This window comes from Xiphophorus couchianus, chromosome 18 (genome assembly GCF_001444195.1).
Source record: "Xiphophorus couchianus chromosome 18, X_couchianus-1.0, whole genome shotgun sequence".
In the NCBI taxonomy this organism is placed as follows: domain Eukaryota; kingdom Metazoa; phylum Chordata; class Actinopteri; order Cyprinodontiformes; family Poeciliidae; genus Xiphophorus; species Xiphophorus couchianus.
The window spans coordinates 24,678,716-24,692,014 of NC_040245.1; the positions used below are offsets into that span (position 1 = coordinate 24,678,716).

Genomic DNA, 13,299 nt, shown 5'->3' on the forward strand with positions numbered 1-13,299 from the left:
AGTCATCTTTGATAACGTTTAAAGAATGATTTTTCTTGAACTTAATTGGTTCAAAAGCACCGCCTTCAACTGACTGAATTCGCTTTGGTTGGGCTGATTTTATTTATTTTTTTCCGGTAGCGTATGAAAGTATGTTTGTACTCTACAGGACTTCAGCTGTTCACTCTTGCTTTTAATTGTGTCGAATAATTTAACTTGCATACAAATAATTTTGGGGCAACTCTGTAATACCTTCAGATTAATGTCATTATTACCTACATTGGCAAAGAGGAAGTATTTGAGCCTGTTAGAAGAAGTGCTTAGCTAAAACTCTCAAAAAAAATATAGCTCAAGTTTGACACTGCAGTGTGAATTAAAGCTATTTTAAAATCACACAACAAGGTAATGTCACAGGCCGATTAAGCTAATGTATTTCATCATTAATTAGAGTTGCGGAAGGTATTTTATTTTATTTTTCAAATAAAAACACATTTTTATTTTAAAAATATATTTTATTATCCCCTTACAATGTGCTAAGTCAGCGTTTTTCTCAAAACTCCCTACTGCAACTTTAAGCTAACTAATTCATTCTTATACCAACTCTTATGTAAGAAAAAAAACAACAACAACAAGTAGGTGCAGTGAAAAACATGGGCTATCACTGATAGGATAACAGCGCAGTTGACTTTTGAACCGGAAATTATTCTGCCACGTATCACAGATAGGGAATACAGTTGAAACTAAATGTTTACAGACACAAAGTAAAAACATCTAAAAAATGTTTGATTTAAATCAGAGTTAAATCACACTTCAATTTATTTGCTTTTTTCATGCTTACAGCAAAATTTGCCTGTTTCTACATGTGTTCCTTGCTTCTTCTTTTTATTAACATACAAACGTCATGTCAGTCTAGTGTAGTCATATGCAATGTCTTAATTTACTAAAATTATCAAATCAAATCAAATTTTATTTGTATAGCACATTTCAGCAGCAAGGCATTTCAAAGTGCTTTACATCATTACAAACACAGAAACACAATGCAACATAGAATCAACAATCAAACCATGACATGAAGTCAAGTTCCAGCATTAAATATGTAATTGATTGCGTTTCAAATACAATCCTAAACAGGTGAGTTTTAGTCTAGATTTGAAGGAAGTCAGTTAAGAATTATGTTAAGAATTCCAATTATAGAACTTTTTGAAATAAAATGAGTTGCCATCACCTCTGCTTAAAATGTGATTGTGTTTTCAAGTCTTTGACAATGTGGGATTAGTTTTTGTTCATGAGAAATTTCTTGGTGTTTTTTTCGGGCTGAAACAAAATGATGAAACACTTTGGAGCAAATATACACAGTATCAGTCCAAAACTGGAGGCCAGAATAGCAAATATCTCCACAGCCACAGTAAATTTTCCAGGAGAGCTGACATAAGCTGGGATGAAGGTGATCCAGACTGCACAGAATATCAACATGCTGAAGGTTATCATCTTGGCTTCGTTGAAATTATCAGGTAGTTTCCGAGCTAGAACAGCTAACACAAAGCAAAACACAGCCAGCAGGCCGATGTAGCCGAGCACAGCCCAGAAACCAACAGCAGAGCCTAACGCACATTCCAGGATGATCTTCTCCTTGTAGGTGGTCAGATTTTTCACTGGGAAGGGAGGACTCACAACCAACCAAATGATACATATTAAAACTTGAATTAAAGTGAGAAACATGACAGTCATTCTTTGTTGTGGAGGACCAAACCATTTCATTGCATTACTACCAGGCGGTGTAGCTTTAAAGGCCATTAGAACCACTATAGTTTTCCCAAGAACACAGGAGATACAGAGAACAAATGTGATGCCAAACGCTGTGTGCCGCAGCATGCAGGACCACTCAGAGGGGGCTCCAATGAAAGTTAGTGAACATAAGAAACACAGAGTCAGAGAGAAGAGCAGCAGGAAGCTCAGCTCTGAGTTGTTGGCTCTGACAATTGGAGTTGTTCTGTGATGGAAAAAAATAGCCGCTGCTGCAATTGTAAGACAGGCTCCACTAACAGAGAATACAACCAGAATGATTCCCAGGACTTCGTCAAAGGTTAGAAACTCCACAGGTTTGGGGAGACAAGCCTCTTTCTCTGGATTAGGCCAGAATTCGTCATGGCACAGAAAACAATCAGGAGAATCTAAAAAAAAATAAATAAACAACACAAATGCATTTTTATTTTGATAATTATCTAATCGTGGAAACATTCATGCGAAAGAGCGTACCTGTCATATTACTGATCTCTCCTTCAGGACATGGTATACAGTCATAGCAGCAGATTGGTTTTCCTTTCTGCAACACTTTACGAGTTCCTGGAGGACAACTCTCTGAGCAAACTGACACTGGAACCTGAAACAGAGAAAAGGTCAAAATAACAGCTTCGTCAGTATAGCAAACAATTGCAGTTCTGATCATTAGCCTCGTTACTTGTGTTCCACCGTCCAGCCAGATTAAGTTCCCGTTGATACGGAACTGCTCTCCCGTCGGCAGTGATGCATCATAGTATCCCACTGATACCAGCTCAATAACTCCATTTTTATTGCTTTGCCAGTTGACCAGCTCGTAAAAAGCCACAGGATCACCTTTATCATCAAAAGAAACATGATAGCCATTTCTGGAAAAGTTGACTTTCTTTAACTCAGTGAAAACCTGTAAAGTAAGAAAGAAACAGAGACAGAAAGGAATCAGCGGCCTCACTTTAAAAAAAAAAGCTTCCAGATCACCTTTTTCACTCAAACTAACCTGTTTCGGCTCTAAGCTGGCGTGTTTGTCACACCGAACGGTGGCGTTCCTTTCCTCACACATCGCATTGTGAATTGCATGTGCTATCGCATAAACAGCCTTGTAAACCATGTTGGTCGCTCTCAACTGAGACGTCTCAGTGTATGGGTTCTCAAGCCTCTTAATGTCTTCGGTTCCGTCGCACACTCTTTTGTTCAAGTCAGCCTCTGGAAACGGATAAACGCTTTTAGTCTGTGGAAGAACATTTGCACACTCGCCTTGGACTTTAAGCATTAGGACATGGGTTCAATATGTTTTGACGCAGCTCACAGGAATGCAGATGCCAGCAGTTTGTGAGTGTGTGACGTCATTCTTGAGGCTCTAGAACAGCTGAAACACTCCGGCTTCACTTCATGTTTGTTAAGTTGAGAGAGAATTAAAAGTGGCCAGAAGTGACACAGCGCTGGGCTTTTCAATCACATACATTTGAAGAAGAGTTTAAAAAAAGAACACAGAAGCACTTTTTATGACATCCTACTTTTAAACTTAATCACACACTCAAATGACAGAAACCATCCCCGATCCTTACCAAAATCTTTTAAACGCTACGAAAAATATTTTAAGAAAACAAAAGGTTCATTTTCATTAAAACGTGTCTGTATAAAATAAGAAATTTTTTATTAGTAGTAGTAATTTTATTAGCAATAGTCGTGGCAGTAGAAATAGTACGTCTTCAAAACTATGTTTAAGTATAAATTACTGTATTAAAGAAATTACTAAATGAAATAAAGATGAGCCACTATGTAAAACAGCAGGTAAAACAAATGAAGTTGAATGGAAAAAAAAACAAAAAATGCTTGGATCCTTTGTCCTACCAAGATTTCATTCATGAATATTAAAAGAAATGTCTCGGTTTAAATATGTAAATGAGATGTAATCTCTTATCATAAAAATGCGTTTATGGAACAGATGACAGCTTAAATCGCAGGGTCCTCACTTTCTGTCAGGCTGCAGTTGAACGCCTCCTCCCAGAACTCGGTCAGCACGGAGGACGCAGCCACGTCAGAGGGAGAGAGGTCCAGGAGGAAATTTCTCAGCCCTGGGATCACAGATCGTTGGATGGCAACTCCGATGGCGCCGGCGCAAAACCCGACGCTCATCAAGTGAGGATCCGTCACCCAGCCCTCACTTCCGATCCACTGACGAGGTGGAGGGGGGTCCCGGGCCAGCTCCTCTAACAGGACCTTCATGTCGCCAGAGGCCGCGAAGGCCACAACAACAACGGCTGTTGATCTGGGTTCACAAAATACATACAAGTTAAATGAATTAATCTTTTAAACACGTATTTTTGTGACTTACTGTTTATGCATGAAAACAGACATCAACTCTGGGCATCTGGGCTTCAATGTAACTGAGAAAATGGACAAAGTAATCTTCTGTCACATAATCTGTCTGCAAAAAGCAACATTTGAAACGTTCAGAAACCTTCGGATCACATCGGCGAGTCTTTGGATCTTGCTCGGCGGGTCGGTCCGGTAGAAGGCTTCAGAGTACTCCACGCAGATCCCCTCTCTGAGCGCTGCGTCGAGAAAGGACGCCATGCCATAATTTCCATAATCCGAGTCGGAGCGCACCGCGCCAATCCAAGTCCAGCCGAAGTGTTTCACCAGCTTGGCCAGCGCGTCAGCTTGATACTGGTCACTGGGAATGGTTCTGAAAAACGTCGGATGCTGCTGCTTATCTGACAGACAGGCACATGTGGCAAATGGGCTCACCTAAAGATGTAATTAAACAGACCATTTGTAATTTCATTTTATTTATTTATTTTTTTTCCAATTTAATAAAAGTAGAAATACACTTTAGAATTTTAGTTTGCGATAAATCCGCACTTCTTACCAATGGAATGCTGAAGGAGCGGAAGATGCGCGAAATGCTGATGGATGGAGTGGATCCAGAGTCTCCCACAGCAGCCAGCACCACTCCGGACCGAGAACAGCTCCCGCCCTGGTGAAACACGGGGTCCTGGCCGTTTGACAGCTGAAACGCCACGTGCGCGGCCACGGGCACCGCTACGCACGAGTCATGGATCTGATATCCGAGACTGACGCCTGGGAGCAACTGGGAACTGTTGTTTATTTCCTCAATTGCAAAGATCATTGCGCGCGAGAAGCGCAGGACGCGAGAGTTCAAGCTGCACAAAACCAGAGGGTGGATGTTTAGACAAAACCTGGCATCAAATAGTCACGAAATCGGTCGGACTTAACAGAAAACAACTGATGACATAATTCATCTGCAAATCCAAAACATAAATGAAACTTATCATACTGATTTTTTTTTTTAAATTACAGTTTCACATTTTTTGATGTTACATACTTGTTTTATTATGTATAAATCCTAAATGTATGTAAGTGCTTGTTTTTGTTTTTTTCCATTATCCTAAATGAGGCCTCTGTTATTTGAGGTAACAAATGTTCTGTTAATAGCTAGAAGAGCATTCATTATAACAACAACAAAAAATTAATTAAATCCTTTTCTAATATACAACATGAAATTGCAAAATAAATAAATAAATACAGCAAAACTTCACATTTCTATGGTTCACTTTTCCACTTCTCCACACTAACCTCCCTGTGCATCTGGGAGGCTCAGGCTTGGTGGTGTAGTTATTAATCACTGTGTAAAGTTGGTAATGAATTGAGAAAATGCCTCCGATAACAAAGTTCCCGTCCTTCGAGAAAGCTGACGCGCGAGGCGTACCCTGCAGGGTGCACTGCGCCGATGCACCAGCCTGAGTGAGAGGGTCTGTGGACTCTGTCCTCTGTCTCAGTCTGTCCACACACCCACCCAGGTTAGGCACTGACATCAGCTCCAGCAAACAAACAGCCAATCTCAGGGCATTGAAAGCAGCCCAGATCTCCATTCCTCAAGAGTCTGTGGGAGTAAAAGTGTGTTTTATAGCTTTTTAAACCTTCTCCATTATACCTCAGGTGATCATTTACCTGACGAGGGTACAACCTCATTTGTTTGCTTCTCTGACTTCTTTTACAATTTCTTATTAAATATTAGATTTTTTTCTTTTATTCATTTATACCACATATAAACATTGCTTATGTGTTTTTGGTGATATATTTTTTTAGTAGTTTGGAGTGTAATATACATATATTTTTTTGTATTTTCTTATTCAGATGAACTTGATCTGCTTTATAAAACCATATAATTGTGTAATTTGACAATACAAAAATAAGTTTGGAACATGGAGTCATGCCAATTTTGAAGCCAGCTCCTGTTTTGGTGTTCATGGTGTCAATACTGCTGTAACTACAAAAAACATTTCTTTTTTTTTTCTTCGTATTTTGATGTAGTAGTGAGTTTTACTCCCCCAAAACCCCACTGTTGTGTATTAGCACAGCTTCAGTATAGCGCAATGACTCTCCTCCAGGCTCATGTTGGTATTTCAGTCCAAGCGGTGGATTTCTGCAAATAGCAGTAGAACAGAGAGCAGAGAGAGGAGCTCATTTCTTTCCACAAACTATCTTTTCCATGTTATACTGTGACAACAAGAAGACGGTTTTAAGAAAAACGTAAAAATCTGATTTCCGCAAAAATTACCTGCAACAGTTTTATTTGTTTGTGATGTAAACAAATACTTGTCAAAGAAATCAACAACAGGTTAAAGGGACATTGTCAGAATTAGACAGAAGCAGAAGACATTTGTTGAAATTTAGAAAAGAAAACATTTCTGACAACATACATATAAAATGTTACTTAAACTGAAATCATTGTCATTGTTTGAAAACACCTGAAACATTATTTTTTAGTCATCAAATATTTCTTGGTGTTTTTTTCTGGCTGAAACAAAATAATAAAACACTTTGGAGCAAATATACACAGTATCAGTCCAAAACTGGAGGCCAGAATAGCAAATATCTCCACAGCCACAGTAAATTTTCCAGGAGAGCTGACATAAGCTGGGATGAAGGTGATCCAGACTGCACAGAATATCAACATGCTGAAGGTTATCATCTTGGCTTCGTTGAAATTATCAGGTAGTTTCCGAGCTAGAACAGCTAACACAAAGCAAAACACAGCCAGCAGGCCGATGTAGCCGAGCACAGCCCAGAAACCAACAGCAGAGCCTAACGCACATTCCAGGATGATCTTCTCCTTGTAGGTGGTCAGATTTTTCACTGGGAAGGGAGGACTCACAACCAACCAAATGATACATATTATAACCTGAATAAATGTAAAAGACATTACAGTCATTCTTTGTTGTGGAGGACCAAACCATTTTATTGCATTACTACCAGGAAGTGTAGCTTTAAAGGCCATTAGAACCACTATAGTTTTCCCAAGAACACAGGAGATACAGAGAACAAATGTGATGCCAAACACTGTGTGCCGCAGCATGCAGGACCACTCAGAGGGGGCTCCAATGAAAGTTAGTGAACATAAGAAACACAGAGTCAGAGAGAAGAGCAGCAGGAAGCTCAGCTCTGAGTTGTTGGCTCTGACAATTGGAGTTGTTCTGTGATGGAAGAAAATCACTGTTGTAATGATGGCCAGACAGGCTCCACTGATGGAGAATGCAGCCAGGATGATTGACAGGACTTCATCGAAGGAAAGAAACTCCACAGGTTTGGGGATGCAAGCATCTCTCTTTGCATTTGGCCAGAACTCTCTGGGGCATGGGAAGCAATCAGGGGAATCTAAAAATGAAACCATTGAGGGTTTTAATTGGCTACCCATTTAATGATTCTGAAAAATTATAGATTCTACCTGTCATATTACTGATCTCTCCTTCAGGACATGGTATACAGTCATAGCAGCAGATTGGTTTTCCTTTCTGCAACACTTTACGAGTTCCTGGAGGACAACTCTCTGAGCAAACTGACACTGGAACCTGTAAGCAAGAAAATGTAAAAATATTATTTTAAGACACAAACTCCTCACCTGTTAAACTGTTACTGTCATTACTTGTGATCCTCCCTCCTTCCACGTTATGTTCCTATTGATCTGGACCTGCTGTCCTCCTGGCAATGACGCATCATAATAACCCACAGTCACTACCTCGGTGCCTCCACTCTCAGTTGTTTGCCAGTTGACCACCTCATACGCAGCTACGGGATCCCCATTAGCATCAAATGAGACATGGTAACCATTTTGAGAAAAATTGACTTTCTTTATTTCAGAAAAAATCTGGAACAACAAAGAAACAATGGCAAATAGGTAATAATAATAATAAGAATAAGAATAAGAATAAGAATAATAATAATAAAAGAACAGACTCCTAACCCTGGTTTTCATTTGGACTAACCTGATTTGCATTCAGTTTGATGAATTTGTCACACTGAATGGTGGAGTTTATTTTCCGACACAGTGCATTATGAAAAGCATGCGCTACAGCATAAGCGGCCTTGTACACCATGTTAGTCACTCTCAGCTGAGATGTTTTGGTGTACGGGTTCTCCAGCCTTTTTAGGTCTTCCGTTCCGTCACACTCGCCCTTGTTTGCAGCAGGATCTGAAGACACAAATAACTGTTTTATGTCAAATGATAAAACATTTTACCGCAATTTTATATGACTTAAACATTGACCACACAGTCCTATTTTTTTCCCACCATTACAAGAAAGAAAAAAAATTGAAACTCAACCAGTATAACTGGAAAATTCAGTAGCGGATGTAAACATAGCAGACTTTTTGTGTCTGGTCTTAAAGCAGACAGTATTTTTAATACTATGTGAGAAATAAAAATACAAAACATCTCAGAATTCAGAAAATTGCTCGTACTTTTTGTCAGGCTGCAGTTGAATGCATCCTCCCAGAACTCAGTAAGCAGTGGGGAGGCAGCCGCTTCAGAGGGAGTGAGACCCAGGAGGAAATCTCTCAGGCCTGGGATGACAGACTGCGGAATAGCAACTCCAATGGCCCCCGCACAGAAACTGTATCTGACCATGAAAGTGTCGGACACCCAGGACTCACTGCCAATCCACTGGCGAGGTGGTGGAGGAGCACGATCCAGCTCCTCCAGCAGGACCCTCATGTCTCCAGAGGCAATAAATGCCACAACAACCATGGCTGTTGACCTGTGAAATTACATGAAAAGGCAAAAACATTGTCGTTAGTAATTTACATTTTGTGCTGCCTAATCTAAAGGCAAACATACGGGTATTTCATGATAAAAGGATTTTTTTTTTTATCCTTGTTTTTTACAAGCAAAGGGGATGAAAAGCACAAGAATACTTTTCCATAAATAGACTGTAATCTTATTTGTAATTTCTGAACGACAACAGACGTTTATGCAAACACTGCAATAACACACAATCTTACAAAGTACTTTCTAATTTCTAGTGCAAATATCTTGGTACACTTGAAATAAGAAAAAAATAACTCAGAAGTAGCTTGTTCAAGAAATTGGTTGTTTTAGGTGATTCATTCCTTAATATTGATGAAAAAGTACTAGTTATAAGGGGAATAGTCTGTGAGTGGAACTATACATTTTTCCACTTAATTTTTTCCCAAATTAAAATGTCTTGCTCTCCTGTCAGATTATTTCATTTAGAATTTGTCCTTTTTCGTCAATATTAACAAATTACTGACTCAAAACAAGCTCCTATATCTTGTAAGTCACTTGTAAGTTAAATTTGCACTAGAAACTAGAACAAAAATACTTGACAAGATTTTCTGTTGTTGCAGTGAAGGGTCAGCAAAATCAGACAAGTGTCACCTGCGGATGGCGTCAGCGACTCTTTGAATCTTGCTGCCTGGGTCAGTTCTAAAGAAAGATTCAATGTACTCCACACAGATCCCCTCTCTGAGAGCCGCTTCAAGAAAAGACGCCATGCCGCTATTCCCATAATCCGAGTCCGAGTGGACGGCTCCTATCCAAGTCCAACCAAAGTGTTTCACCAGCTTGGCCAGGGCGTCAGCTTGGAACTGGTCACTGGGAATCGTTCTGAAGAAATTTGGGTAGTGTTGCTTATCTGACAGACAAGCACAAGTGGCATAGTGGCTCACCTAGAGCAAAACATGATGTCTTTATAAACAAGATTAATGTGCAGAAAAATCATCTCTTTCTATCCTCAGCTTCAAATAAAGTGAATGTTTACTTGAGGGATGTTAAAAGAGCCCATGATGCGTGACATGCTGATGGATGGTGTAGATCCAGATTCACCAACGGCAGCCATCACCATGCCGGACCGAGAACAATTGGCGCCTTTGTAAAACACGGGGTCCTGGCCGTTTGACAGCTGGAACGCCACGTGGACGGCGACGGGCACAGACGCACATGAATCGTAGATCTGATATCCGAGTTTGATGCCTGGCAGCAGATCCATGCGATTATTTATCTCTTCGATGGCAAAGATCATTGAACGAGAGAAGCGCAGTTCCCGGGCATCAATACTAAGCAGAAAAAAAAAAGAAGAAAGAAATCCGAAGAAATTGCACAGAAACTTTATACAAAAAAAAAAAACCTTAGAATCCATTTGGTGCCATATTTTATCTCTTCACCAAAACAATTAAAATATTTTTCCTGACAGAATTCAAAGTATGAAATTACACATTATTCAAAACTTAAGGTGAATTTCAATGTGGCAGCTAGAAAGAGTCAAACTCCTAACTAGCAATGTTGACCATGTAATATTTAGATTTACTGGCCAGTAGCAAACCAAAGTGTGTGTTTTTGTAAAGAAGCAGAAACAAGTTGCAATAGCATCTACTTAAAATTCTGCACAATATTACCAAAGAAATACACAGTATTGTTTCAACATGAAAAAAAAGCCCTTGTCTGTGCATCCTTAATAAATCTATTTGTAAATCTTTAACATCCTGTCAATTTCTCTCTCTTGTCTTACTAACCTCCCTGTGCACCTTGGAGGCTCAGGCGTGGTGGTGTAATTATAGATCACTGTGTAAAGTTGGTAATGAATAGAGAAAACACCTCCAATGATAAAGTCCCCGTCTGCTGAGTAGACAGGTGAGCGAGGGGAACCCTGCAGGGTACATTCTACCGATGGAGTCTCAGTGCTGGCACCACTTTCAGCCTCCGTGAGTCCACTCCGGATTTTCAAACCGTCCAGAAACCCACCAGAGACGACTACTGCCATCAGCTCCAATAAACGTAAAGCTGATCTCCAGATTTCCATTCCTTGACTGCTCGAATCTCTCTCTCTCTAGCTGTGCTTGTACTGGTTTACGAGCCTCCTCTTTTATACGTCTGGTTATTTCTGCTCAAAAATCACATGCTCTGACCCAGCAACCGTTGGTTGTGTGTTTAATTTTACAGTGTAGATTTTGTTTTCTTTTCTCTGTTTAAACGAACTTCGCTTTTTATATTGGCAAAATCTTTTGGATGGACTGTCTGGTTTTAGCTGCAAGCTTTAACGCCCGGCACCATAAGTGCTTTACAAAAATAATCATGAGCCTGAAATTCAAAAGGAAAAAAAGAACTGTTTCATAAATTAGGATTTGACCGCCTCATGCTGTGGGGATGCTCGTTATTGTTTTACTGAATAAAAAAGAGAAAGCGGGGTTGGGGTTGAGTGTAGTTGGGCGAGCAGGCAAAGTTTCTTTGCTATTTCCAATCACCAGCTTTTGGAAATGGTGAAAATACATAACTACATGAGTACATTCACTGATGAGACCCACAGTTTTAGTAATACAAAAACAGATGTGGTCCTTAAAGGAGCAGGATTATTTAGCAACAACTTTATTTACCTTTACATCATGTTATAATGTTATTCCATCATCAAAGACATGCCTGGAGTGTTGCTTTGATTCTTTCATGCATGTTTGAGAAATCCTTTAATCTCCCATGGCAACCATTCAGCTGTGGACTGAGCGCCATCTTTGAGGGCTGATGACAAAACGTCTGCCTCATAGAGGGCCCCACTCCCTCCACTCCTTCACGCCACTTCTTCAGACTAGCCAACAGTAATTAGCAAACACCTGGTGGAACTTGCCACATTTGTGTTTGGTGATTCTGTATTTGAATTTAAGAAAGTCCAAACCCAGAGGAGTTTTGCATCCCAAAGTCCATGTCTTTTTAAACTGATCGTATGCCTTGGACATTGGCATTTTGATAGTGTTTGACAGGAAAGCCTTCTGACAGGAAAGCCAGATGTGGCCTGAAAACTCAGTTTGGGTGTTGGCAGAATTCCAGACGGAGGCGGTGTGTTTAAACTGGTGGCAAACATCAGGATGTCCTGGAGAGAGCGATCTTTTGGTCATTCTTGGATTTCATTTATGCTTTGAAGCATGCTGCTCCAAAACAGCAGACTTCTCAACAAGCTCAAACCTTCCGAGGCTTCTAATGCTCCTTCAGGCGTCTCTTTCAAAAGTCCCGTCGCAAAGGGAAAGAATTCCGAAGGTCAGGGCTTTTTGTAGGGTTGCCAACGATAACGTTGTTTCCATGACTTTCATTGACGAACGCTCTGGTGCGTCATAGAAATTTGACTACAAATGGGCTTTTTGCACCTGCCGCGCTGACGTCACAACCGCATGCGCAAATGCGGCTCTCTTTTTTTGCTTTGAGTTACCATGACAGCTAGAAAAGACAAAGTCGTATTTCAGATGCAAATAAAACAATACTATGCACTTTGTTGTCTTCCTAATATAATGGGCTTTTAAGTTTTCATGGATTTCCAAGCGATCCTGAATTAAGAAGACGGTGGCTTGTAAATATTCATCGCTACCAGTTAAAGCTAACGCCGCACAGCAAAGTTTACAGCCTTCACTTCACTCCGGATCAACTTCTTCAGCCTAAAGAAGAAGGTAAAGGAGCCTCCTGTGTTATTTCCATGGAATCACTTCTGTATTCAGCCTGAACGAGAGTTTATGGGAACGAGAGAGCAGACCAGAGCCAGACAGCCGAGCAACTGATCCGCCTGTACAAACTGCTGTAAACACCGTCCTGCTTCACAAGAAGCATGCAAAACTAATAAAACGAAACACGGCCATATTTTTCTAAAAGCAACAACTCTGAATCTGAACCGTCAGCTGAACTAGAACTCCGATACCAGAGCTGCTCTGCTGTTAAGCTATGGGCTTGTTTTTCCTCAGGCTTCAGAAGCAAAAAGCCCAAACCGTAAAATCCCCGTTACTTGGTCTCTGACACTAACGACAACAAACACACGTAATACACTTGAACATAAGGTAAAAAAATTGTCCGTTAGAATGGATGAAAAATGTTTAGATACTTAAATAGCGCATTTTTACAAGAAAAATGTCAGAGAATATTGCCTAATAGCATAAGCTAAAGCTAATGTTAGCCACAAAGTTTAAAGAAATTAAAACTCACCTTCGTATCTGTGAACGTATAACGAGGTGAATATCTTAAAACCTTTCTCCAGCTACTTGTCGGGGCTTCTGATCGATGTACATCATTAATTGTTACCTTGGACAAGCCCTGCAAACACCCAGTGTAAAGGGCCTTTTTCAATAGATCGGAAACGATTGAGCCGCTTTTCCCCAAACGCGGAAGCTGAGGTGCAAAGAGCCCTATCACCCCGTATGCTGCCACCTTCTGGCCAATCAGTCTAAGTGCACGATGACATTTTTAAAACTCAC

General features: G+C 40.3%; 2 protein-coding genes across 2 annotated transcripts; both read right to left on the minus strand.

Annotated features, from left to right (window-relative positions):
• Positions 1–505: 505 nt before the first annotated feature.
• On the minus strand, positions 506–4,944 carry LOC114161466 (extracellular calcium-sensing receptor-like). The gene is made up of 7 exons (XM_028044755.1): positions 4,628–4,944; positions 4,217–4,506; positions 3,729–4,024; positions 2,753–2,958; positions 2,438–2,659; positions 2,236–2,359; positions 506–2,150 (listed from the first exon to the last, which is right to left on the minus strand). The coding sequence occupies exons 1-7, from the start codon at positions 4,886–4,888 to the stop codon at positions 1,252–1,254; spliced, it is 2,298 nt and encodes a 765-aa protein (XP_027900556.1). The 5' UTR covers positions 4,889–4,944; the 3' UTR covers positions 506–1,251.
• Positions 4,945–6,424: 1,480 nt separating this feature from the next.
• Positions 6,425–10,118, minus strand: LOC114161471 (extracellular calcium-sensing receptor-like). Its single transcript, XM_028044769.1, has 7 exons — positions 9,840–10,118; positions 9,458–9,747; positions 8,521–8,816; positions 8,046–8,251; positions 7,706–7,927; positions 7,508–7,631; positions 6,425–7,437 (listed from the first exon to the last, which is right to left on the minus strand). Exons 1-7 carry the CDS (start codon positions 10,098–10,100, stop codon positions 6,539–6,541), a joined length of 2,298 nt encoding a protein of 765 aa, XP_027900570.1. The 5' UTR covers positions 10,101–10,118; the 3' UTR covers positions 6,425–6,538.
• Between the last annotated feature and the right edge of the window lie 3,181 nt (positions 10,119–13,299).

Coding starts and splice junctions, on each gene's coding strand:
- LOC114161466 (XM_028044755.1), bottom strand. CDS start 4,888: ATGATCTTTGCAATTGAGGAAATAAACAACAGTTCCCAGTTGCTCCCA. Junction 2,959..3,728: donor CAACTGCAGCCTGACAGAAA/GTGAGGACCCTG, acceptor ATCCGTTTCCAG/AGGCTGACTTGAACAAAAGA. Junction 2,151..2,235: donor AGAGATCAGTAATATGACAG/GTACGCTCTTTC, acceptor ATTTTTTTTTAG/ATTCTCCTGATTGTTTTCTG.
- LOC114161471 (XM_028044769.1), bottom strand. CDS start 10,100: ATGATCTTTGCCATCGAAGAGATAAATAATCGCATGGATCTGCTGCCA. Junction 9,748..9,839: donor GCTCTTTTAACATCCCTCAA/GTAAACATTCAC, acceptor GTTTTGCTCTAG/GTGAGCCACTATGCCACTTG. Junction 7,928..8,045: donor TCAAACTGAATGCAAATCAG/GTTAGTCCAAAT, acceptor TTGTTGTTCCAG/ATTTTTTCTGAAATAAAGAA.